Source organism: Lithobates pipiens, unplaced genomic scaffold (genome assembly GCF_037356315.1).
Source record: "Lithobates pipiens isolate NorthernLeopardFrog02 unplaced genomic scaffold, aLitPip1_a1.2 Scaffold_16, whole genome shotgun sequence".
NCBI classification, from domain to species: Eukaryota; Metazoa; Chordata; class Amphibia; order Anura; family Ranidae; genus Lithobates; species Lithobates pipiens.
This window is the reverse complement of record NW_027507748.1, coordinates 51516716-51541980: the sequence shown is the minus strand read 5'-3', so window position 1 is coordinate 51541980 and position 25265 is coordinate 51516716. Positions and strand designations below refer to the sequence as shown.

Genomic DNA, 25265 nt, shown 5'->3' with positions numbered 1-25265 from the left:
TGACAATGGTCCCAAAAATGTGTCAAAAATGTCCGATGGGTCCCCCACAATGTCGCAGTCACAATAAAAATCGCTGATTGCCGCCATTACTAGTAAAAAAAAAAAATAATAAAAAACTATTAATAAAAATGCTATAAAACTATCCCTATTTTGTAAACGCTATAACTTTTGCGCAAACCAATCAATAATCGCTTATTGCGTTTTTTTTTTACCAAAAATATGTAGAAGAATACGTATCGGCCTAAACTGAGGGAAAAAAATGTTTTTTTATATATTTTTGGGGGATATTTATTATAACAAAAAGTTAAAAATAATGTGTTTTTTTCAAAATTGTCGCTCTATTTTTGTTTATAGCGCAAAAAATAAAAACCGCAGGGGTGATCAAATACCACCAAAAGAAAGCTCTATTTGTGGGAAAAAAAAGACGTAAATTTTGTTTGGGAGCCACGCCGCACGACCGTGCAATTGTCAGTTAAAGCGACGCAGTGCCGAATCGCAAAAAGTGGTCTGGTCTTTGACCAGCAAATTGGTCCGGTCTGAAAGTGGTTAAAATCAGTGCTCCCACCAAAACGGCCATTTTTAAAAACATTTTAGGCATTGACCCATGTCCCCTGGGGCAGGAGCCAGGTCCCCAAACCCTTTTTAGGACAGCATCTTGCATATTAGCCGTTAAAATTAGCACTTTTAATTGCAAACGTTCGAGTCCCATAGACTTTAATGGGGTTCTAACGTTCGTACGAATTTGGGGTCCGTTCGAAAGTTCTGGTGCGAATTGAACCGGGGGGGTGTTCGGCTCATCCCTAACTGTGTGTGTGTATACTGTGTGGCCCCATAATCTCTGATGACCTGGGGGCCCCATAATCTCCTATTGCCCAGGGGCCCCAGGAGTTGTCAGTCCGCCCCTGCTCAATACCATAAATAAAATATTCGATTTTTCACTCCAGCAGTATATAATGGGTTTGGAAATTGTAGAGCAATGTTAACTAATGCATTACAATTTAATTACACCCATTATATTTTAGACATCTAAAATTAGTTTTAGTCGACTAAAATGTACTAGAGATTTTAGTCGACTAAAACGTAGGACATTTTAGTTGACTAAAATTTACTGAAGATTTAGTCGACTAAATTCGACTAAAACTTAAACAATTGCAGAAGACTAAAATGGGACTAAAACTAAAATGCCATTTTAGTCCTAAGACTAAAGCCGCGTACACACGGGCGGACTGTCTGGCCAACTAAGTCCGTCAGACAATCCGACGGACAGTTCGTCCTACTTTCGAATGAACGGACTTGACCACACACGATGAACAGACAGTCCGCTGAAAACTTGCGCGATGACGTGTACAGCACGTACGACGGGACTAGAAATAGGACGTCCAATACACTGCAATGCAACCTTCCGCCGTGTAAATCCTTTCTGAGCATGCGCCATACTTAGTCCGTCCAACTAGCCTACTCACGAGCGGACTGTCCGCTGAAACCAAAGTTGGACGGACAATATTACGGAAATTCCGAAATACTTAGTCCGCCAGACTGTCCGCTGAAAAAGTCCGCTGAAGCCCACACACGAGCGGACTGTCCGCTGAAATGTGTTTCGGCGGACTAAGTTGGACAGACAGTCCGCCTGTGTGTACGCGGCCTAAGAATAAAACTACCATATTTATCGGTGTATAACACGCACCCCAAGTTTAGGAGAGAATTTTAAGGAAGAAAACTTTTAGGAGGGAAGTTTAAGGAAAAAAACTTACATTTAAAAGCCCATCAATGCAGCCTTGTCAGTGTCATTAGCAGCCTTGTCAGTGTCATTGCAAAAAAAAAATGGCGCCGCCGAGATACAGAGTGGATGTCCTGTGTATCTCGGCGGTGCTTGGTAGCTCTCGGCCGTTCTCGGCGGCTTTTAGCTATTTTCGGCGGCCTTCGGCCATACTCAGCTGTTCTTTAGGCTTTCCGAAAGCCGCCAAGAGCGGCCAAAAGCCACAGAGAATGGGCGAAAGCTGCCGAGAAGCTCACAATCGGCGGGGGATCGGCGGTGTTATACGCCGATAAATACGGTAAATCTAAACCTGCTGCCAAATGAACGCTGCAGTCGCCTCTACTAATATATCCCAATAGATGGCTGTAGGTGGCGACAGCGGGTCCTAGAATGCAATGTATACTAGCACATTATGTCTTTGCCTTGCATGTGTTTTTTATTTTTTTGCTACATCCGCGATCTACTAGCGCTTCAAGCTTCAAGGATAAATCAGGTTTCATATTATTGTTACAATAGTAAACAGGCTTTTCAGCTTTTTTTCTTTTTCCCACCGATTTTGTGTGTCACCTTCTTCTCCATTCTTTACATGCCTGGAGGCGGAGAAGACGTGAAATGAATACAGGTATCAATGTGACAAGACGCTGCATTGTTTTCCTTCACAATACACAACCAGCACTCACTCAAACAGAAACCTTAACCGGCAATCCGAGAAACCGCCCACCAGCAAACAAGTGAAACCGCATTTTTTGCCTTATTATGGTGTTGAAAAGTGAATGTATGCAAACCATAAACCCGGGAAGTGGTAGTTCAAGTATTACTATTGTTTTTTTTCCCAATTAAATACCTTTTTTACACCTTTTGTTTCATCTGTGGATCCCCTGCAGCCTATTTGCAGCCACTTCTTGTCTACATGCATGCCGGCAATGGCTGCATGGCCTTTCTCAGGCTGCGTTCATACTTGAACGCCGCGTCAGAGTTTTTTTTTGAGCGTTTGTATGTGCGTTTTTTAGCACGGTGTACAGCAGTTTTAAAGCGTTTTTGAGCTTTGGCAATTTTTTAAATAGTCAAAACTAACTGTTTTTCATCTTTTTTCACATGCTTTTATTATTTATTTATTATTATTTATTTATGTTTTTACTTTTCTTGTAAGGGGTTAAGGGTTAGGGTTTAAAGTTGGGGGTAAGGAGGTCATTTATTTATTTACTTATTGTTTATTTATTTGTTTTGTTAGGTTAGGGTCAGGGGTTAATATTAGGGTTAGGGCTTAGGGTTTAATATTGGGGTTAGGATTAGGGATAGGGTTTAGGAGTCGGGTTAGGGGTTAATATTAGGGTTAAGGGTTGTTTTTTTTTTTTTTTTATCTATTCATTTTAGTATTCATTTATTTATTATTAATAATTTGGGCATTTTTTATTTATTTGTTAGGTTGGGGGTTAGGGTCAGGGGTTATATTAGGGTTAGGTGTTAGGTTTTAATATTGGGGTTAGGGTTTCGGTTTAGGTTTCAGGTTAGGGTTGGGGTTTTTTATTTATTTTATTCATTTATTTTTATCTATTCATTTTATTATTCATGTATTTATTATTAATAATTTGTGCATTGTTTATTCATTTGTTAGGTTAGGGGTTAGGGTCAGAGGTTATATTAGGGTTAGGGGTTAGGTTTTAATATTGGGGTTAGGGTTAGCGTTTAGGATTCAGGTTAGGGGTTAATATTAAGTTAAAGGGTTGGGATTAGGGTTTTTTATTTATTTGTTTTATTACTTATTTATTAATGAATTAATTTATTTATTTACTTATTGTTTATTTATTTGTTAGGTTAGGGGTTAGGGTCAGGGACAATATTAGGGTTACTGGGGTTATGATTAGGGTTTTAGATTAAGGTTAGGGTTTTTTTTATTAGGGTAAAGGGTAGGGGTTAGAGCTTTTTTATTTATTTATTTAATTACTTATTCATTATTAATTAATGTATTGTTTATTTATTTGTTTATTTGTTAGATTAGGGATTAGGGTCAGGAGTAATATAAGGGTTAGGGTTTAGAATTCAGGTTAGGGGGTTAATATCAGGGTAAAGTGTATGGGTTAGGGTTATTTATTTATTTATTTTATTACTTATTTATTATTAATAATGAATTAATGAACTTATTGTTTATTTATTTATTTGTTAGGTTAGGGGTTAGTGTCAGAGGTAATATTAGGGTTAGAGTTTAGTATTCAGGTTAGGGGGTTTATATTAGGGTAAAGAGTAGGGGTTAGGTTTTTTATTTATTTATTTCATTATTTATTTTTTATTAATTAATTCATTAATTAATTTAATTTACTTATTGTTTATTTATTTATTTATTTGTTAAGTTAGGGTTTAGGGTCAGGGTTAATATTAGGGTTAGAGTTTAGAATTCAGGTTGGGGGTTAATATTAGGGTAAAGGGTATGGGTTAGGGTTTTTTATTTATTTATTTTATTACTTTTTTTTTTTTTTAAACAAGAAAATTGTATTACTTATTTATTATCAATTCATTAATTAACATATTGTTTATTTATTTATTTGTTAGGTTAGGGATTAGGGTCAGGGGTAATATTAGGGTTAGAGTTTAGAATTCAAGTTAGGGAGTTTATATTAGGGTAAAGAGTTGGGGTTAGTGTTTTTTATTTATTTATTTTATTACTTATTTATTATTAATTAATTCATTTACTTGTTTATTTATTTGTTAGGTTAGGGGTTACGGTCAGGGTTGATATTAGAGTTAGAGTTTAGAATTCTGGTTAGGGGGTTAATATTAGGGTTAAAGTGTATGGGTTAGGGTTTTTTTAATTTATTTATCTTATTACTTATTTATTAATTTATTTATTTACTTATTGTTTATGTATTTATTTATTTGTTAGGTTAGGGGTTAGGTTCAGGGGTAATATTAGGGTTAGGGGTTGATATTGGGGTTAGGGACTAACATTAGGGTTAACGGTTGGGGTTAGGGTTTTTTTTATGTATTTCTATTGATTTATTATACTGTTTATTTATTATTATTTATTTTTATTATTTTATTTGAGCAGAATAACGTGTGACAAAACACACTAAAACGCTCGATTCCAGCATGTCCATGCATTTATATGGAGCAAAAAAAGGCTTAAAAATATGCACCAATCTGCCTGATTCGATCTACAAAAAAAGCTCCAGATCTTTTCTGAGCTTCAGGCGACTTGGAGTGGAGATGTCAGCCCTCTCCATAGAGAATCATTGAATTTTTATGAGTTTTGGAGCTTCCAGCTTCGTGCTACAAGATGCCGAGTCGCGGTGAATGGGGCCTGACTGGTGGGCCAGTTGGGTGTGCAGGCATGATCCAATCAGGACGGGTGCAACATTTTTGCTGACTGAGGGCCGCCTGGAATGTCTATTTTCACGTGTTGATCCTGCCAGGAACACACTTCCGGTGACAACATTACAGAGATCCAGTACCGTGAATGAGCGTTGTCACCCTAGGAGAGGAAGTGTGTTACTGGCAGGACCATCAGGTAAGAATAAACAGAAAGAAGCTGGAATAAAAAAAAGAAAACTAGGCGATGTCATACTGATGCTTAGTTTTCTTTTTCCAGCTTCTTTTTCCTTTATTTTCAATTGGTGATCCTGCCAGTAACACACTTCCTGTCCTAGGGTGACCACGCTTATTAACTGTACTATATGTCTGTAGCGTGGTCACCCTAGGACAGGAAGTGTGTTACTGGCAGGATCACCAGTTGAAAATAAAGGAAAAGAAGCTGGAAAAAGAAAACTAAGCATCAGTATGACATTGCAGTTGTCGCTTGCTGGCTCTAGGGGCTCATTCACATCGGTGACCGGGGGGGGGGAGTAGAAGCAGGCAGTTGAGCCATGATGTTACCGCACCCCCTGACCACCCACCTAAACAAGGGCATGCAGTCGCTGTGGGCTACACATGCCAAGGCTGCAACAAAAAATGAAATGGTGCTTTGCATTGGGCGGGGCACCTCTGATGAGCACCACTGATTCTGTTTTTTTTTTTATAATTATTTTTATTATTATCTTTTATTTTGTTTTTCCTGTACAAATCAGAAATCTCTGTTTGTCCCAAGAATGTTTACTGATAGAAACTGCAAAAGTCACATGAAAGTCCCCCATTGATCAGATCTCATTATATCCCTGCTGTGATCAGAAAATGCCGCCCCCCGGCTGGAAGCTCACACCTGGCACACAGACTTTATGAATGACTCTGTCATCTCTCCAGCCCATTCACAAATCAGCCTGGGGGCGTGGCCAGAAGCTCACTACCCTCCCTAATAGGCGGGACCGGGGCCACCGCCCCTCCCTACTGCCTGGGCGGTGATCAGTCAGCTCCCAGCACTTCCAGCAGACCAGAGTAGAGCTCAGACCGTCCGGCTGTGATTGGAGGATCTCCTCCCTGTCCGGGCCCCTGGGAATATAGAGCGCTCTCCTCCGGGATCATCGCTGTGTGTGTGTGGACTGTATACAACCGACCGACAGCACTGCAGGGATCTCCCATCATCAGCACAAGGTGAGAGACTTCTATAGTGTTACATTGTATCTGTATGAGATGCATGGAGGCTTTTTTATATATCTCAACTCCTATACATTGTATACAGACCCTCTCCCCCCCCCCCCCCCCCATACATTGTATACAGATCCTCTCCACTATACATTGTATACAGACCCTCTTCCCCCCCCCCCCCATACATTGTATACAGATCCTCTCCACTATACATTGTATACAGACCCTCTTCCCCCCCCCCCATACATTGTATACAGATCCTCTCCACTATACATTGTATACAGACCCTCTTCCCCCCCCCCCCCATACATTGTATACAGATCCTCTCCACTATACATTGTATACAGACCCTCTCCCCCCCCCATACATTGTATACAGATCCTCTCCACTATACATTGTATACAGACCCTCTTCCCCCCCCCCCCATACATTGTATACAGATCCTCTCCACTATACATTGTATACAGACCCTCTTCCCCCCCCATACATTGTATACAGATCCTCTCCACTATACATTGTATACAGACCCTCTTCCCCCCCCCCCCCCCCATACATTGTATACAGATCCTCTCCACTATACATTGTATACAGACCCTCTTCCCCCCCTATACATTGTATACAGATCCTCTCCACTATACATTGTATACAGACCCTCTTCCCCCCCTATACATTGTATACAGACCCTCTTCCCCCCCTATACATTGTATACAGATCCTCTCCACTATACATTGTATACAGATCCCCCCCCCCCCCCATACATTGTATACAGTTCTCTCTCTCCCCCCCCCCCCATACTTTGTATACAGATCTCCCCCTATACGTTGTATAAACTGTGCCTCCCCCCATACATTGTATACATTCTATATATTGGGATCAGAGCTTTTCCTATGCATTGGGATCAGAGATGTACTTCTACATTATGAAAGTTCTATACATTGTGATAAGGGAGATGTCCCTATACTTAGTGATCAGAGCTGTCTGTATATATTGTATACATTGTGATCAGAGGTGTGTGTGTGTGTGTATACGTACACATACTGTATATGTTGTGACTGGAGATGTCTAGATACATTGTGATCCGAGGTGTATGTGTGTGTGTGTGTGTGTGTATATATATATATATATATATAAAAAAAATTTTTATTGTAATTGGAGATGTCTCTCTAGATCGCTGTGACATCTGGATCTCTGATACAAGTAGCGCTGCACAGCCCTGAGCTCAGCAGAGAATTGAACAAAGTATGCGTGTTGGTTGTGGGTTTTTTTATGTTTTTTTATTTTATTTTTTTTTAGTTTGGCTGGAGATATTTTAGTGCTGGGTCTACCATTAGATCTGCAAAATCATGATGATGATGATGGATGGTGATTGTGAAGTTTGTTCCATTCTCTCTATCACTTTCATCTATAATAGATGACATAAAGTACATTACCAGACCCCAATGCAGCTGCACCGACATAATGGCCTTATGTAATGGGACTTTGTAATGAGCGAGTACATTATTACGTGGTAAACGTTTTTTTTTTAATCTATCTATACATCTTCTATTCAAAATTTCTATTTATCTTTTTAGGTCAAAAATCTGCCTCTCTTTTATCCATCTACTAGCTAGGTGTTTGAGATTGTATCTACTTAGAGAGATCATATTCAGATAGATATCTCCTCTATATCTCCATGATTTTCTAATACTCACAAGTAGCCAATGGGGGCTGATTCATGCAACCCACTAAAAAGCAAAGGAGGTGCAAACTGTAGCTGTCACCCTCAGGGACCAATCAGAATATCTGTTTAATTCCCCTGACAATGATGGGGGGGGGGGGGGGGGGGTAAACCTGTGCGATCATGTTGGACAGGAATGCTAGTTTTTTGTTCCTGTCTCCAGTGAATCAGCCCTGATTGGTTTAAATGACTACAAATTATGAGTTATCATTTATTTGAAAAAAAAGTATAAACATTATTATATGCAACAAACAAAATACAACAGAAAAGGAGAGGAGAGGAGTAAAAACCAAGATTTAGGCTGTGCTGTGTAGTAATGATGAATCCTGAGTCAAGTGTATGAGATCTGTGGTTTCCCATAATGATCGTTTTTATTGGGATAAACCAAAAGGAATTGCTAACTTTTTTTTTTTTTTTCGTGATGACCCGGATTGGACTGACATCCTCCTGAATTCTGCATGCATGTGTTCATTTTAGACACCGGCAACGTCTGGGCTTGATGAGTCGAGTCTCTTAGACTTTTATGTACTTTCCTCTCTAATAGCCATCTCTTTAAAGTGATTGGAGAAGGGGCAGGTTTATAGTATAATTGTGCTGAATGTGGACTTGTCAGCTCTTAGCGATGTTTGCACCTGGTTCTACCTGTCTGTAAAATTCCTCCCGCCTACATGTTGATTATAGGAATATTTTTATTCCAGGCTGACTGCATTAGTCAGAGGCTGCTGCGTGTTCGCTGGGTAAACAGCGGCAGAGTAATCGATGTATATGGCACCTGGCTGGGTCACAGAGGGTGTTTTGTAGGGCATAGGTGAGACACACCTTCTCCTTTTTGTATCCTTGTGCTTTTATAAAGCCGCTGTGTCAGTGTAAGGGCCTGAATGAGTGTATTCTGCCATATTGGAGAGGTCAGTGCTCAGGCCGTTGCTGGAAATTCTAGGACCCGACCTAATGAGCCCCAATTATCTGATATAGCCTGTTTAGTTTGTGTGATAGATATATTATTGAAAATGGCCACATCTAGAGTAAAATAACTATCACTTGAAAATTTTATAATTAGATAGAGAGAAAATTTTTTTTTTTTTTTCTTCTCTATTTATTTTTCTCTCTCATAAAATTTTCAAGTGATAGTTATTTTACTCTAGATGTGGCCATTTTCAATAATCAATGTCATTAACCAATGCTCGTTTTCTAAAGTTCACATAGATGCCAACCAGAGGGTGCAAGAACTTTTCCGCTGCTGATTGCTCGACACTAATCATGAAAAAATATTTTAACCAATTATTATTTTTTTCTCTCTCTCCTGTATCCTAAGATACAACTATAGACATCTGATAAGGGAGGTTTATTGTTGTGACCTGCCAAGATCTGAGCATTGGTAATATTCCTGCAGTGCTCTGGCAAATGCTGCACGTGCACAGGTCCTGGTCACGCCCTAAACATAGTATGGAGATGTCTTCTATTGCCGCATCTGGTGCATATAATGCTTTTCATAGAAAGCAATGTAGGGACGTATATGATGCCTGTCCTTGGTGGACCATGACAGTGGGAAGGTCCTCTTTTATACATTAGAGGTTTGATGGGTGAGGGGCATTTTTTTTTTTTTTCTAAGGGTCCCTTTGGACTATTAGGCGGGGTGCGTTGACATACTTTTTATTGCCTTGTGTTTCCAATGCATTTTTGCAGCTAGGATTTAGCATAGATGGAGCTAATAGCCATTGACAAAGACTTGGTAATATCTGTTGCCAATGCAACAAAATGCATGAACATTGACTTCTATAGGCCTGTCAATGCACTAAAGGGCAGAAAAGCTTTTTTTCTTTTTTTTTCTGCCTTGTAGTGCATTGATAGGTCTATAGAAGTCAATGACAGCCATTGGCAAAGATTGGGAGCCTGGACATATGCATTTTAGCACATTGTCATGTGTGTTAAAATGTAAGGGTAAAAATGGGCTCTTAAAGAGATGGAATATCTTTAACACTTGAGCGTGCAATTATCACATGTGAGATTGTTATTCCAGCAGACAGCACGTGCCCTAAAATACTTAGGTGGTGAATAAAATAACATCTGATGTGTTACATATCAGCTGTATGTATAGTCTGTTATGTTTCACTCCTATGGTATTGCGTCAATGGATTATTCTTAGCATGTATAACATAAACTGTTTGTCTTATGACATGTGGCTAGCTATCCACTATATTGTATACCAGCCTTTCTCAACCATGGTTCCTTGAGAAATGGTGGACTGGATCCTGATTTCCCACCTGCTTTGACCAATAATAGGGCACTTTTCCACTGGCATCCATTGTAAACGGACTGGTGGGTATGTGGAGACCTGGTTCAGGTGTTGAGGTGCTCCCTCTCTGATGACGATTGAATAATAGCTCTTCAGATCATCAAAGCCTGTATCTGATGTTCTTGTTCAATTAACATTTTAAACAAATTTCCAAGCATAATGGTGTTTTTTTACTAGGCACTTCCAATTGCATATCCAGGATCCAATGTAAAGGGTCACTTATGCAATGAGCACCAACGTAAGGGGGCAGTTTTCCATGGACGGCCAACGTAAGGGGGCAGTTTTCCATGGACGGCCAACGTAAGGGGGCAGTTTTCCATGGACGGCCAACGTAAGGGGGCAGTTTTCCATGGACCACTGGTTCGGTCTGTTTTTTGTTTTTTATGACCAATTTTTATTTATATATATATATATATATATATTTATATATTTAAAAAAAAAATTCAATTATTGTTGGAAAATAGTTTTGCCATATAGATCATGGGGGGTGTCTTAAAATTGCCCACTTTGGGTGGCACATTCTTTATAATCTCTTGTTTATTCCTTTTATCTACAAATTATTGGTTACCTGAACTGTGGATACAACAAAAACACAAGAAGATTTCCCCAGGGGTTTTTTAGCAGCAGAGAGTTGGTGTAAAAAATAATAAATTTATTTGACAAACAGTAGTAATTCCAAATGAACAATAATACATCATCCATATAGGTAGTGCGACAAATACAAACATGGAACATCACTCATAGCAAAAAACTCTATGTACAAGCATGGTTTGCCAATTGTATTCGTAACATATGTATCCACATGAAAAACCCCGATGCATTTCGACCCTTGCGATTTCCGGTCTCTTCAGGGGGATTTATATTCTAGGGGAATGTCAAAATATCTGATTAAAGACTTTGGACAATATAGAAATATATATATATATATATATATATATATATATATATATATATATATAGGTATAATATTTCAAATTAAGCAAAATATGTCTCCATGCATATAGAGATATAGTTACCAATGGGTGTATGAGGACATGAGGACGTGTCGCATGAACCGGCATTGCAGGATTATAGCCATCCAATGATCCCATCGCTGCCACCAACTTTACACCAACTCTCTGCTGCTAAAAAACCCCTGGGGAAATCTTCTTGTGTTTTTGTTGTATACTTATGGGTTATGCAGCTTTGGGGGCTCCCTCATTGTGTTATACTTTTCCTTTTTACCTGAACTGTGGATATCCTTTTTCCTAGGAACTTGAAAATGATTTCTAGGGTTCCTTCAGGGCAAAACGGTTGACGGTCTCCTGTAAACTAATCTACCTCCTCTGTTTGTAGGATGTGGGTAGGCTTTCCACTCGCCCTGTTGAAGTTTTAAACACACTTTTGTTTTTGTAGCTGTTAAAAAGCAATTATGTGAAATGTCATTTTGCGATGGTTATCAGCGTTCAGGACATTTTCAGCTCTGTCTGGTGGTGGAGGTGGTATGGTGACGTAGAGGTAGGGGGATGCTGGGAAATACAAACCAAATTCTATAAAGACAATCTGCTCAAGGCTGTTTGAATTATATGTCTCTGAACTCGGCTGTGTTTTGTATACATTAAGTTACATCCACTTTGATAATGGAGCCTTTGTACTTTTTAAAGACAAAAGAATCTAATTTTGGGAAAGGGAGACTTTGATGTGGGACTCCCTCCCCCTGATTGCTTTTTTTTTTTTTTTTTTTTTTTTAAAGACCAGATCTGGCTTTTAAATGTACATCACCAAAGAAATTAATTTCAGTTTTGAAAAGCAGCAGTGGAGGAGGGGAATGAAATATTTAATGACACTCTGTTGTGATTGTGGGTTTGATGTCTTTCATGAGTCCTGCAGATCTTAGTGGAAATCCAAACAATCCCCCACCTTTTAAATGTTGCCTCTCCATTGCTCTTCTCTGCATGCATTTTTTTTAACAAAGCTTCGGCTATTCCCAGTTTCTCTGCAGGTGGTGGCGATGAACTTAATTAACTTTAATTTTCATTTTAAGCTTAATTTTGGAGCTATGGACGCCATCTTCAGCAGTGTTGTCGGCCCTCTACAGACTAGCATTTCGATTTGCTTTGGGAAGGCAGCATTTAAAAAGTGGTTTATTGAATTGGTTTGCCTTCTACTTTTATGGAAACTCCTCATGAGATGAAAATGGAGGCTACCATTGACCATGGTGACACTCTTGCTTCTGTAGGTTGAGTCACTGAAATAGGTAGGCGAGGAGTAGGCAGCCTTGGCACTCTGGATGTTGTGGGACTTCAAGTCCCATGATGCATTGAAAGATTCTTGATAGCCACAGGCATGACTCCCTAAAGCTTGATCAGATTTGTAGTTTTAACTACAGCTGGTGTGCTGGGGTTGTACATTGTAGGAAAACATCCTAAACCCTATCCTTGTTCTAGCTCCACGACTTGTGCCAATGTGACGGCAGCTTTAATAAAACAGTCGCTATTGAGCCTTCTCCACAACAACAAATGCCACCTTGTGCCAAGTGGCCATGCTGTGTGCCCACCATTCATTCCTCTAACACAGTGGTCCTCAAACTGCAGCCCTCTGCTTGCCTTTATCCAGCCCTTGAGGCATTATTCCTGCCACTGACACCAACAATGGGCCACTGTTCCTTCCACTGACAACAAAAATGGGACACTATTCCTCCCACCAATTTCATTATTATTATTTTTTCACCCTAATACCAAAGATTGGGCATTGTTTACTCCCACTGGGCACAGTTCCCTAAATTCTAAAGGACATTATATTGTCCCTTTCCTTAGAAAGTGTGGCAACCCCTGCTCTAGCATGCCTTTTAAGTATCAATGTTATACACCATTCATAATTTTTTATTTTTTAAATTGGCACTGCTAAAGTACTTTGTATTAATGGCAGCATTAATTTATGCAATGCAAATCTTGACTTTTCTTGCAAAAGCCAAGTTTGGTCCAAAGTGTTCCCCCAACTTATTCTTGCCCCATGAGCTTCCTTCCCTATCGGCCAATTAGGCAATCACGTTTGATAAGGTTCTAACTTGCAAGATAAGGGGATAGGATGATTGGAAAGCAGCTAATTGCAATACAAAAAAACAATATGCCTGTAGGTATAAAATGTAACAAAAAAAAAAAAGTTGGGCCATGTGACAGTGTTTTTTTTTTTTTTTTTTTTATTTATTTTTTTTTTTTTCTTGTGTGTTTGATTCTCTGGGTCACTGTAACATGTGTGCTCAGAATGAGTCACAATTGTTTGCGACCTGTTGGCTCTCATTCATATGAATGATGCAAATCCCTTCCCTGGCCAGGCTGCAGTCGGTTGTAAGATGGGAATGACAAATAGTGAAGGTGCTACAGATAATCCGGGCGCGTGTTCCATCCGTCACATGCTATGAAATGATTGTGTAGTTTGACCTGAGTGCACAGGTGTGTATGAGCTGAGTTTACTGTGCTCCGTACACCCACCTCCACCTGCCTCCTCTCATGTTACCTCCATGTGTTTGAGCAATGCCTTCGAAACTGACAAGGAGATTATCCCAGCACAAAGACCTCGGCAGGTCAGAAGTGCTGTGATTGGGGTCAGAAGTTAAATGTTTATCTTGAAATACCTCTGTGGGTGTGTACAAATGGGATCAATCATTAAGGCAGCGAAGAGCAGGGCTGATGAAGTGTATAGTGAAGGATACTTATAGTGAAGGTTACTTAGCGATCATCATCATCGTAGAGTGTCAAAACATCAAATTATACAACGCACAATATATTATCAATCTATTATATTACAGTCAGTTCTTGCCAAACTTTTGGCAAAATGTGATCAACAAAATTTCACCATGGCATTCAATTTGCCAGAATGAAAATCGATCAAGAGCTCACCAAATTGGTTAAAGGAAAGGTCTATGATTTGAGATTCTAATTCAATTTGATTATTATAGTCTCATTGAATGACCGATCGAGGGAGAATATGGATATGTGTCCACCTTAAACCAGTTGCATATCTGTTTCCTGTAGTAAGGAGCATTTTTCTCGACCAACCATACATTTTGCAAGTTGATCGGCAGTTGAGGCTAGGGTCATGCCTACAGGTGCGACCGAGCACGCCTTTGCTTCTGCGCGTCACAAATAGGGCAGCTCATCCATTTCAGCGGGCTGCCCTGTGTGCAAAAAACATGAAAAAAAAGTCCCTGACCCTGTTCTAAAATCACGCTTCAGCATGTGGCTTGGCACATGCATGGGCACAGTGGTCTCTAAACTATTGCCCCAGCCCTTTGCTTGCCTTTATCTGGCCCTTGAGGCACAATTCTTGCCACTGACACCAACAATGGGGGACTATTCCTACTACTGACAGCAACTGTTTCTCCCACTAATACCAAATATTGGGCATCGTTTTGTCCACTGGCCCCATTATGTCTGAAGGACCGTGAACTGGCCTTTTCTTTAGAAGGCTTGGAGACCCTTGCGTTGGCAGATGGGGTGCCATTAACAATCAGGCTGTGTTCACATCTGTGCATGTTGGGGTGGCACCACTGCCATCTGCTGATGGGCAGTGCGTTTCTGTGCATGTCCGGAAATGTATGAACCTAGCATTTTAGTCAGTAATGTTGGAACAGGAAGGAGCCATCCCCAGACAACCACAGCATTGGGAGTATAAAATTGTCCAAAATGTCTTAAGAGTTCCCTTCACTGGAACTAAGAGGCCAAGCCCAACCGCTGAAAAACAACCCCTCACAATAAACCAAATAATTTTGACCAGTGCACAAAGCAAGGTCAAAGACCTGGATGACCGAGTTTGGGGTGGAGGAACTTGACTGGCCTGCACAAAGTCCTGGCCTCGATTAGAACACCTTTTGGGATGAATTAGAGTGGAGACTGTGAGCCAGGCCTTCTTAGGCACATCAGTGCCTGACCTCACAAATGTGCTTCTGGAAGAATGGTCAAACATTCCCATAGACACACTCCTAAACCTTGTGGATGGCCTTCCCAGAAGAGTTGAAGCTGTTATAGCTACAAAGGGTGGGCCAACTCAATATTGAACCCTACGGACTGGGATGCCATTAAAGTGTGTGTGTGTGTGTGTATAAATTATTTCTATACGTAAGATTAAAACCAGGTACAACAAGCAGCAAGATCTCTTACATGCTCATAAGCATAGGTGCTTATTTGAAGCTCTTTACTGAAATAATGAATGCAGTGATTGGGCTTCCCAACTAAGTGAAATGGGCAAAGGGGTTAGTCATGGCAGCCAATAAAATTACAGGTCTTATTTTAGATGCTTCCTTCTTTTTTTTTTTTTTTTTTTTTTTTTTTTTTTTTTAAAGGAAACATCTAACTGGCTGATGCAACAACATTGCCTTCGTTTCCTATGGCATATCATCCCCGGCCTGTAGCCAATTATTTAGTTAAGTAGAAATGTTAGTATTTGATGGTTGCGCTGGTTTTACACACCATGGTATGAATGTTTTCTTTTCTAATCGGTGTGAATTATTGGAAGTGATCAAATTCTCTGCAGATCTAATTTTCCAGCAATTTAATGGGGCTAGCCCTGGGGAGGAGAGAAGGGTTAACGGCGCGCTTGGATTCTTAGTTTGTTGCTAAGCAGCCCCCGTCCGTGTATCATCTGGCCACAAACATGATTTCCAGCACGTGAGGCCTGCATGTGTCGTGTGTGTGTGTGTGTGTGTGTGTGTGTCCTCCGCCTCTCCAGCTTGGAGCTCGCAGGCCGGATACAGCTTTGTAAAACCATAACACTGACTTCCTCCATGTCCTTCGAGGCAAAAACATATCGTGTCACCCAACACTGATGAGATTGGGATTCTGTGACCGCCGCAGTGTAAAACCTCTGCAAGGTTGTCCAGCTTTCCGCTCCTTTTTAGTAAAAAAAAAAAAAAAACTTTAGTATATGATGTGAGCTGGAGAAAGCAGAACTTAGAGGCTCATTCACATTCTCTTGCATTATGCAGCATTGCTCAATGCATAGACAAGGCAATTATGTCCTGTTGCTTCATTTGCGTGCGCTAGGGGGAAAAAAAAGAAAAGAAGGGAAGTGTTACATTTTTGCACCGTGCGTTCTGAAGCGATATGGCCAAACGTAATGCATCTACAGTATCATATTTTGCGGTTATAATGGTAATGCCATTACAAAATGGTACAAAACAGAATATTGCTCTATGGGGTTGGCTAATTTCTGTTAGTTTAATCCACATAAACCTCCTGAGTTGTCCCCTATTGTCTCCAATTCTTAAATGTGTATATATTTTGAGTTCAGAACCCCCAGCCAAGGCCACACAAAGGGCCCAGGTTTGGGAGTTTTGACTGAAACCCTTTTTTTTTTGTATTGTGTAAATAAAGAATGTCTCGGCATAGTTCAGTAGAGGTGCGATGTTGCACATTAGCACTGTCCTTCGTTCCTCAATTGCCCGACATCAAAGATTGCTTCCCGCAGGCAATAAACCCTTTTTTTTTTTTTTTTTCTCCTGTTACTTGCTCATCGTCTTTCAGAAAGTGAGCTGAGTCATAGCAGGGAGCGCCAAGAAATCATTCTTTGTGTGATGGCAGCCCTTCAAAGAGAACCTCTCTAGCTGCCTATTAAGCATTTGTATAAATTTTTTATATATTTGTATCTATATTAACAGTATATATTTTTGTATTTATTTTTATTTTGGGGGGGGGGATTTTTTATATATATATATATATATATATATATATATATATATATATATATATATATATATATATATATATATATATATATATATATATATATATATATATATATATATATATATATATATATATATATATATATATATATATAAATTAATTGTGTGTGTATGTATTATATTATATTTCTCTTGTAGCCTTGATGAAAGGCTGTTTTGCCCTTGAAACATGTTTGGCTGTTTTGAGAATCCCATTATTTTTTATTTTTTTTTGGACTCCTTCTTCTCTTTTATAAATTTTGATCTGCCTGGTGGAACCAAGAAGCCTGGAATTTGTCTTGTCTGCCCGCTTGCGTAAAGTAAATCCTGTGTTTTTTCTTCTACAGACACAATGACAGAGTTCGATATCCGAAACCTGGATCAGGTGGCTCCTGTGTACAACACCCACAGAGGCGTACTGAAGGTAAGAGACTTTTTATTCGATATTTCGGCAAGTTCTGGTTCTAAATTGTGTTCTGAATTCTGTTCGTCAGGACAGGAGGCAGTGGGAAATCTCTCCTAACAGAACCCCGGGTCATGGTAAAAACCAGGTGTTCTAATCCTTCCCCACTCCATCCAAAGCTAAAAAAAAAAAAGTTTTTTTTTTTGGCTCGACGTAGACTTTAAAATGGACCAGTATGATGTAGGTATATTGCTTCAAAGAAACATTTTGAAAGAGAGCGTGCACTAGACCTATTGCAATTAAGGTAATCTGCGGCTATCTAAGCCCGGAAGTGGGTGCAGATACCTGTAGTATACAGGTATCTGCACCCCCCCCCCTCCCCCCTGAAAGATGCCAATCGTGGCACCAGAGGGGTGGAGGAATCCGATGAGCGGAAGTTCCACTTTTGGGTGGAGCTCCGCTTTAAACATTTTATCAATAAACAATGTAAACTAAAATCCAATGCCATTAAATTAAAGAAACCTTTCCAATATTCAAAACATGAAAATTCACTATAACTAGGAATTCAGGATATTTCATAAAATCTATAATCTTTTCAACATGGAAGTTTGTATAATTTGTACCCAAATATGACCACCGTGAAGGTGACCAATCACTAGTAAAATTTTGTTCCAAATGTTTTCATTTTAGGAAATTTGAATTAAGGTTCTTAATTGTAAATGGAGTCAAATAGACCCATTTTGGTTTTTCATCCATAGTGGACTTTTTTTTTTTTTTTTTTTTTTTTTCTCAATTTGAAACCAATTTAGAACAAACAAGTACCGGTAAATGTGATTCTCATACAGGAAAATCTATTCATTCCAAAATCTAATAATATTTGTAAGAAAATCTACGAGTGTAAAGCCTGTCATAGTCTAAGTTCAGCAGGAACCGACCGAGATTCAAACTGTATGGGCAGGCTGAATGTACCCATTTATTGATTAACTTGGATAACTTGGGGCAGCTTACCCCCATGGTTGTAGAAGAGTGCAGAAATGCACTTAGTTTATGGCCGACCCAAGGCCAGCTTTAGATGGGCCGGTCCATTTTAATCAAAGTTTGGAGTAAACTTGATTCTGTTTAATTTTCTTTGTGGAACAGTTTCCCACTGACTAGGTGGACTATTGCTATTAACATTGGCTCGGGGCTGGTTTCCATTGATCCCTCTCTGCCTATGTTTGCATATGATAAGGTGCTGTGGTTTGATGGCCAACAATGGACCTGGTGTGACTTAAGCCTTTGTTTGCTAAATGGTGGAATTTCAAGTTTCCTATTGCTCGTGTGTGTGTGTGTGTGTGTGTGTGTGTGGTTGTTCTAGGGCTCCTTGTCCCTTTATCATTAACACAGATCCAAATATTTGCACAAAGCCCAGTGTCCCCGCCCCGCTCATTGCTTCTATAAAGATACGGGCTGACTCATGACTATTGTGTCCCAACCTGTCCAGACTGCTGGTTTATGATTAATTTACGTGTGTGTAGACACACACTTGGATTGTCTGTGTGTTTTGTTTGTAAAGTGTGTGAAGACAATGCCTTTTCTGTGGATGAAAGCATACGTCCAGTTGTCCCGCGGTGGTTGGGGGTTTGTTCAACATGCGAATAATAAAGCTGCCCATACACTAGTAGAATTTTGTTGAATTATTTTAGTTTTAGGGAAGTTAATTTTTGGTTTTTCAATCATTAGTGGGGTCAAGTCAATATTTTGATGTGGACTGAAATGAGAGATTTTGAAGGAGCGGGAGGGAATATTTTACTTGAAGAAAATGTTCTGATCGTGTATGTGGTTTTCATTTGGGAAAGTCCATTCATTACAAAATGTTAAAAGCAAACAAAAAGTACTTTTGAATGGCCTTTGTTAAGTAATTTGAAAGTCTACTAGTGTATGACCAGCTTTAGGGATGCTCCATTCCAGACTTTCTCAACCTTTTTACATCAGAAGAACCCTTAAAATTGAGTTTAAAAAAGTGTTGGGGCAACCCTGCTAAGGTTAGTCAATCAACGGTCTTAAGGAAAATGCTTGTTACATTGGTGGTCAGTGGAAATGCTCCTGAAGCTATGCAGGCACCATAAGATTGGAGGTCAGTTAGCCACTTCTTAAGGAACCGCTTGCAACCTCTGGAGGAACCCCGGTTGAGTCTGGCTAAAAATGGATAAAGACCATTTATTTGTTTTTAACCTTTGTCTGAGGATAGCCCTATGTTATATCAAGCATGTTTAAATGCACTTAAGCTTAAAAATTGTTGGCCAAACAGTGACAACATCCAATCAGAATGAATGAATCCTTATGGTGCCGGTGCTTTGCCAAGCATCAATGCACCTGAAACTATGAAGACACCGTCGGATGGGATGTCAATTGGTCACAGCTCAAGGAACCTCTAGCAAACTCTAAGGTTTCCTATTTAGAACAATAAACTGTCAGGTTGGTAAAATGGTGATTATCAGAACCGATTCAATCATACAGTTTGTAGTGTACATAGATTTGCAAAGCAATGGGTTAAAGGCATATTCCTGAACTTTGTTTTATCTCATTGTTACTGTGAAATTGTGTTAACATGCACTGCATATATTGCATTATGTCAGCTTGCAGAGCTTTCATTCATTGAATGAGTTTACCAAAAATGTAAATATTGCAGAATATACAGCCTCATGCTACATAACCAAGCCCCATTTCATGCTGCAATGCTAAACTAAAGTGTGTGTAATAATACTATATATATATATATATATATATATATATATATATATATATATATATATATATATATATATATATATATGGTTTTGATTTAATTTGAACAGTTTTGTTGCATGGAATGATCACACTGATGTGTGGCTACTTTTATATTTTTTTAAGCCCTGAATTTTCCCTCGGGCCGCAAAACTATTAAGACCTTTAACCACTTGCCGACCGCCGCACGACGATATACGTCGGCAGAATGGCACGGGCAGGCATATTGGCGTATATATAAGTCCATGCCTGCCCGCGGGTGGGGGGCCCGATCGGGCCCCCCCCCGGTGCCTGCGGCGGTCGGCATTCGTTCGGGAGAGATCAGGGATGAGGGGACGGCCATTCATTCATGGCCACCCCCTCGCGATCGCTCTCGACGAATGGAAATCCCCCGTGACATCACTTCCTCTCCTGTAATGTAAACACAGGAGAGGAAGTGATGTATTCTCTCCTCCGTGTCGGTATTTTCCGTTCCGACACGGAGGAGAGCGGATCGGTGAGTTGCACCAACACTCTACACACACAGTAGAACATGCCAGGCACACTCACACCCCCCCTTTACCCCCCGATCACCCCCCCAATTACCCCTGCCCCCCAGTCACAGTGACACCAATGTCATTTTTTTTTTTTTTTGCATTGGTGTCATTTGTGACTGTAATAACTGTTAGGGCAGTTAGAGTTAGCCCCCTTTAGTTCTAATGTACCCCCCTAACCCCCCCAATAAAGGTTTAACCCCGTGATCACCCCCCGTCGCCAGTGTCACTAAGGCTGGGTTCACATTGCAGCGGTTTATGAGAACGAATGTGATTCGCACCGCACTGCAGTGCAAATCACATCCGATCTCTGTGCGATTCGAGTTCAGCCATTCGCCGCACCCGCCGCACCCGCCACACCCGCCGCACCCGCCGCAAATTCGCACGGGACCCTTTTTTTGGCCCGCAGCAGAATCGGATCGCATGGGTGTTCACACCATGCGATCCGAGTTTGCAGATCGCACTGCGATATGCGAACTGATCTGGGGGTGTCAGTAACATTTCACTGACACTCCCAGCAGTTCGCATAGGGCAGTGTGAACTGCCGCCGGGAGGCATGCGATGCGGGAACCCGCCGCGGATTCGCGGCGTTTCCGCATCGCTCCAGTGTGAACCCAGCCTAATAAGCGATCATTTTTCTGATCGCCGTATTAGTGTCACAGGTGACGCTAGTTAGGCAGGTAGGTATTTAGGTTCGCCGCAGCTTTTTATAGCGCCAGGGACCCCCATATACTACCGCATAAAGCCCCCTGATTGCCCCCTAGTTAACCCTTTCACCAGTGATCACCATATAACTGTTACAGGTGACGCTGGTTGGTTAGTTATTTTTTTATAGTTTCAGGGCACCCGCCATTTATTACCTAATAAAGGTTTAACCCCCTGATCACCCGGCGGGTGTCATTTGTGACTAATAACTGTTAGGGCAGTTAGGGTTAGCCCCCTTTAGTTCTAAGGTACCCCCCTAACCCCCCCAATAAAGGTTTAACCCCGTGATCACCCCCCGTCGCCAGTGTCACTAAGGCTGGGTTCAGATTGCAGCGGTTTGAGAACGGATGTGATTCGCACCGCACTGCAGTGCAAATCACATCCGATCTCTGTGCGATTCGAGTTCAGCCATTCGCCGCACCCGCCGCAAATTCGCACGGGACCCTTTTTTTGGCCCGCAGCAGAATCGGATCGCATGGGTGTTCACACCATGCGATCCGAGTTTTCAGATCGCACTGCGATATGCGAACTGATCTGGGGGTGTCAGTAACATTTCACTGACACTCCCAGCAGTTCGCATAGGGCAGTGTGAACTGCCGCCGGGAGGCATGCGATGCGGGAACCCGCCGCGCATTCGTGGCGTTCCCGCATCGCTCCAGTGTGAACCCAGCCTAATAAGCGATCGTTTTTCTGATCGCTGTATTAGTGTCACAGGTGACGCTAGTTAGGCAAGTAGGTATTTAGGTTCGCAGCTTTTTATAGCGCCAGGGACCCCCATATACTACCGCATAAAGCCCCCTGATTGCCCCCTAGTTAACCCTTTCACCAGTGATCACCATATAACTGTTACAGGTGACGCTGGTTGGTTAGTTATTTTTTTATAGTTTCAGGGCACCCGCCCTTTATTACCTAGTCTCACTAGTGTACCCCTAAATTTAGGGGTGTCTACTTTCCAAAATGGGGTCATTTGGGGGGGGTTTGTGCCATCTTGGCATTTTATGGCCTTCAAAACTGTAACGCCCTTAGAAAGCCTGAAGGCGGTGCTTGGTTTTCGGGGCCCCGTACGCGGCTAGGCTCCCAAAAAGTCCCACATATGTGGTATCCCCGTACTCAGGAGAAGCAGCAGAATTTATTTTGGGGTGTCATTTCACATATGCCCATGGCATGCGTGAGCAATATATCATTTAGTGACAACTTTGTGAAAAAAAAAAATAAAATAAAAAAGTTTGTAATTTTCCCGCAACTTGTGGCAAAATATAAAATATTCCATGGACTCAACATGCCTCTCAGCAAATAGCTTGGGGTGTCTACTTTCTAAAATGGGGTCATTTGTGGGGGTTTTGTGCCATCTTGGCATTTTATGGCCTTCAAAACTGTAATAGGTAGTGAGGAGTGAAGTCAAATATTTACGCCCTTAGAAAGCCTGAAGGCGGTGCTTGGTTTTCGGGGCCCCGTACGCGGCTAGGCTCCCAAAAAGTCCCACATATGTGGTATCCCCGTACTCAGGAGAAGCAGCAGAATTTATTTTGGGGTGTCATTTCACATATGCCCATGGCATGTGTGAGCAATATATCATTTAGTGACAACTTTGTGAAAAAAAAAAAAAAAAAAAAAAAAGTTTGTAATTTTCCCGCAACTTGTGGCAAAATATAAAATATTCCATGAACTCAACATGCCTCTCAGCAAATAGCTTGGGGTGTCTACTTTCTAAAATGGGGTCATTTGTGGGGGTTTTGTGCCATCTTGGCATTTTATGGCCTTCAAAACTGTAATAGGTAGTGAGAAGTGAACTCAAAAATTTACGCCCTTAGAAAGCCTGAAGGCGGTGCTTGGTTTTCGGGGCCCCGTACGCGGCTAGGCTCCCAAAAAGTCCCACATATGTGGTATCCCCGTACTCAGGAGAAGCAGCAGAATTTATTTTGGGGTGTCATTTCACATACGCCCATAGCATGTGTGAGCAATATATCATTTAGTGACAACTTTGTGTAAAAAAAAAAAAAAAATTTTTTTTTTGTCATTATTCAATCGCTTGAGGCAAAAAAATAAAATATTCAATGGGCTCAACATGCCTCTTATCAATTTCCTTAGGGGGTCTACTTTCCAAAATGGGGTCATTTGGGGGGGTTTTGTACTGCCCTGCCATTTTAGCACCTCAAGAAATGAGATAGGCAGTCGTAAACTAAAAGCTGCGTAAATTCCAGAAAACGTACCTTAGTTTGTAGATGTGACAACTTTTGCGCAAACCAATAAATATACAATTATTGACTTTTTTTTTACCAAAGACATGTGGCTGAATACATTTTGGCCTAAATGTATGACTAAAATTGAGTTTATTGGATTTTTCTAATAACAAAAAGTAGAAAATATCATTTTTTTTCAAAATTTGCGGTCTTTTTACGTTTATATCGCAAAAAATAAAAATCGCAGAGGCAATCAAATACCATCAAAAGAAAGCTCTATTTGTGGGAAGAAAAGGACGCAAATTTTGTTTGGGTACAACATTGCATGACCGCGCAATTACCAGTTAAAGCAGCGCAGTGCCAAAGTGTAAAAAGACCTCTGGTCATTTACCAGCAAAATGGTCCGGTCTTAAAGTGGTTAAATAGCTGTAGGTGACCCTTTTAATGACTTTTACCTGACATGTCAAGGTGTGTTGTGTCTTCCCTCTGAGACGGGGTGATGGCTGACACAACGTAATTAAAAGTTTTTATTTTTAGCACCCAAACAGCATGGATGAATAGAGCCTTGTTCTGCTGTGCGGTGTGATGTAGAGGGATGGCATGTATACACAGGTGAGGTGAGATGGAGTGTTCTTCCCCCTGTAATCTCTGGGAGAAGGCATGTATAATTATGGCGACAGCTCATCACATTGTATTTATAGAAGGGGTTGCTTATTAGGCTGCTGAATTCTGCCTCATCCGAGTGGATTCATTTCATTAAAGAGCTCTGCTATACACTACCGTTCCTGCCACTACTGATTAAACTTCACTCCATTGACGAGTTTTCTGTGCTTCAAGGCAGAGTAAAGTATATATGTTCTTTAATTGCAATGTTCGGGATGTATATATAATATATATGCAATATGAATATTTTAAAGCTGAACTCTGGGCAAAAAAAGCTTATATATTTTATATATATATATATATATATATATATATATATATATATATATATATATATATATATATATATATATATATATATATATATATATATATATATATATATATATAATATATTTCTCCAAAAAAGGATATAAATCTGCTTTTTGTGTACCTAGTATTACCTTGTAAAAGGAAAAAAATGTGCCTGTGTATAGTATACAGCTGTGTTTTTAAATTTTGCTACTGTGATGCAAAAAGGTTGGTTCTCTAAACTTAAACGGTTCCACTTGCTATTTTTTTTGCAGCGACAGCTGGCATTTGATATTAATTTATCGACATCGATTTACACTGGATTGTTCTCCACATATGACGCTTATGAAGAAGAGCAGGCAGTCCCTACGGGTCTGGATTCACTCCCACATGGTAAATTTTATTGTATTATACTAAGTATGTGGGTTGGGGGGTTTAAGTATGTAAGCCAGTAGGAGCAGATGTAAGGCAAATAGGTATTTCCTAAGAAAGGCTGGCGCGAACCGGCCAAATATTGTCCCATATCAGTTATTTTAACAGAAACTGGACAATATTTGCACAGTGTGTACACCAGCCTGGAAAACCAGCAGCTGATTGGGGTATGTGTGTAAAATTATATATATATTTTCTCATATGCCTCCAGTAAGTGTAAAACAGACCGAGCCTTATCGTGGTATGGCGGCTTCTCTTAGTGTAATTGGAAGCTGATATCCTGTCATTACAGATCAGCTTGCTGCATCGACCAT

The 25265-nt window shown here is 40.4% G+C and overlaps 1 protein-coding gene across 1 annotated transcript in view; it reads left to right on the top strand.

Annotated features, from left to right (window-relative positions):
• Window positions 1-6089: 6089 nt before the first annotated feature.
• ETS2 (ETS proto-oncogene 2, transcription factor) overlaps window positions 6090-25265 on the top strand; it is a 31574-nt gene continuing 12398 nt past the window's right edge. Inside the window, exons 1-3 of the mRNA XM_077479894.1 lie at window positions 6090-6274; window positions 17326-17402; window positions 24795-24912. Coding sequence (XP_077336020.1) covers window positions 17331-17402; window positions 24795-24912 — 190 coding nt within the window. The 5' untranslated portion in view covers window positions 6090-6274; window positions 17326-17330. The remainder of the gene's footprint in view (window positions 6275-17325; window positions 17403-24794; window positions 24913-25265) is intronic.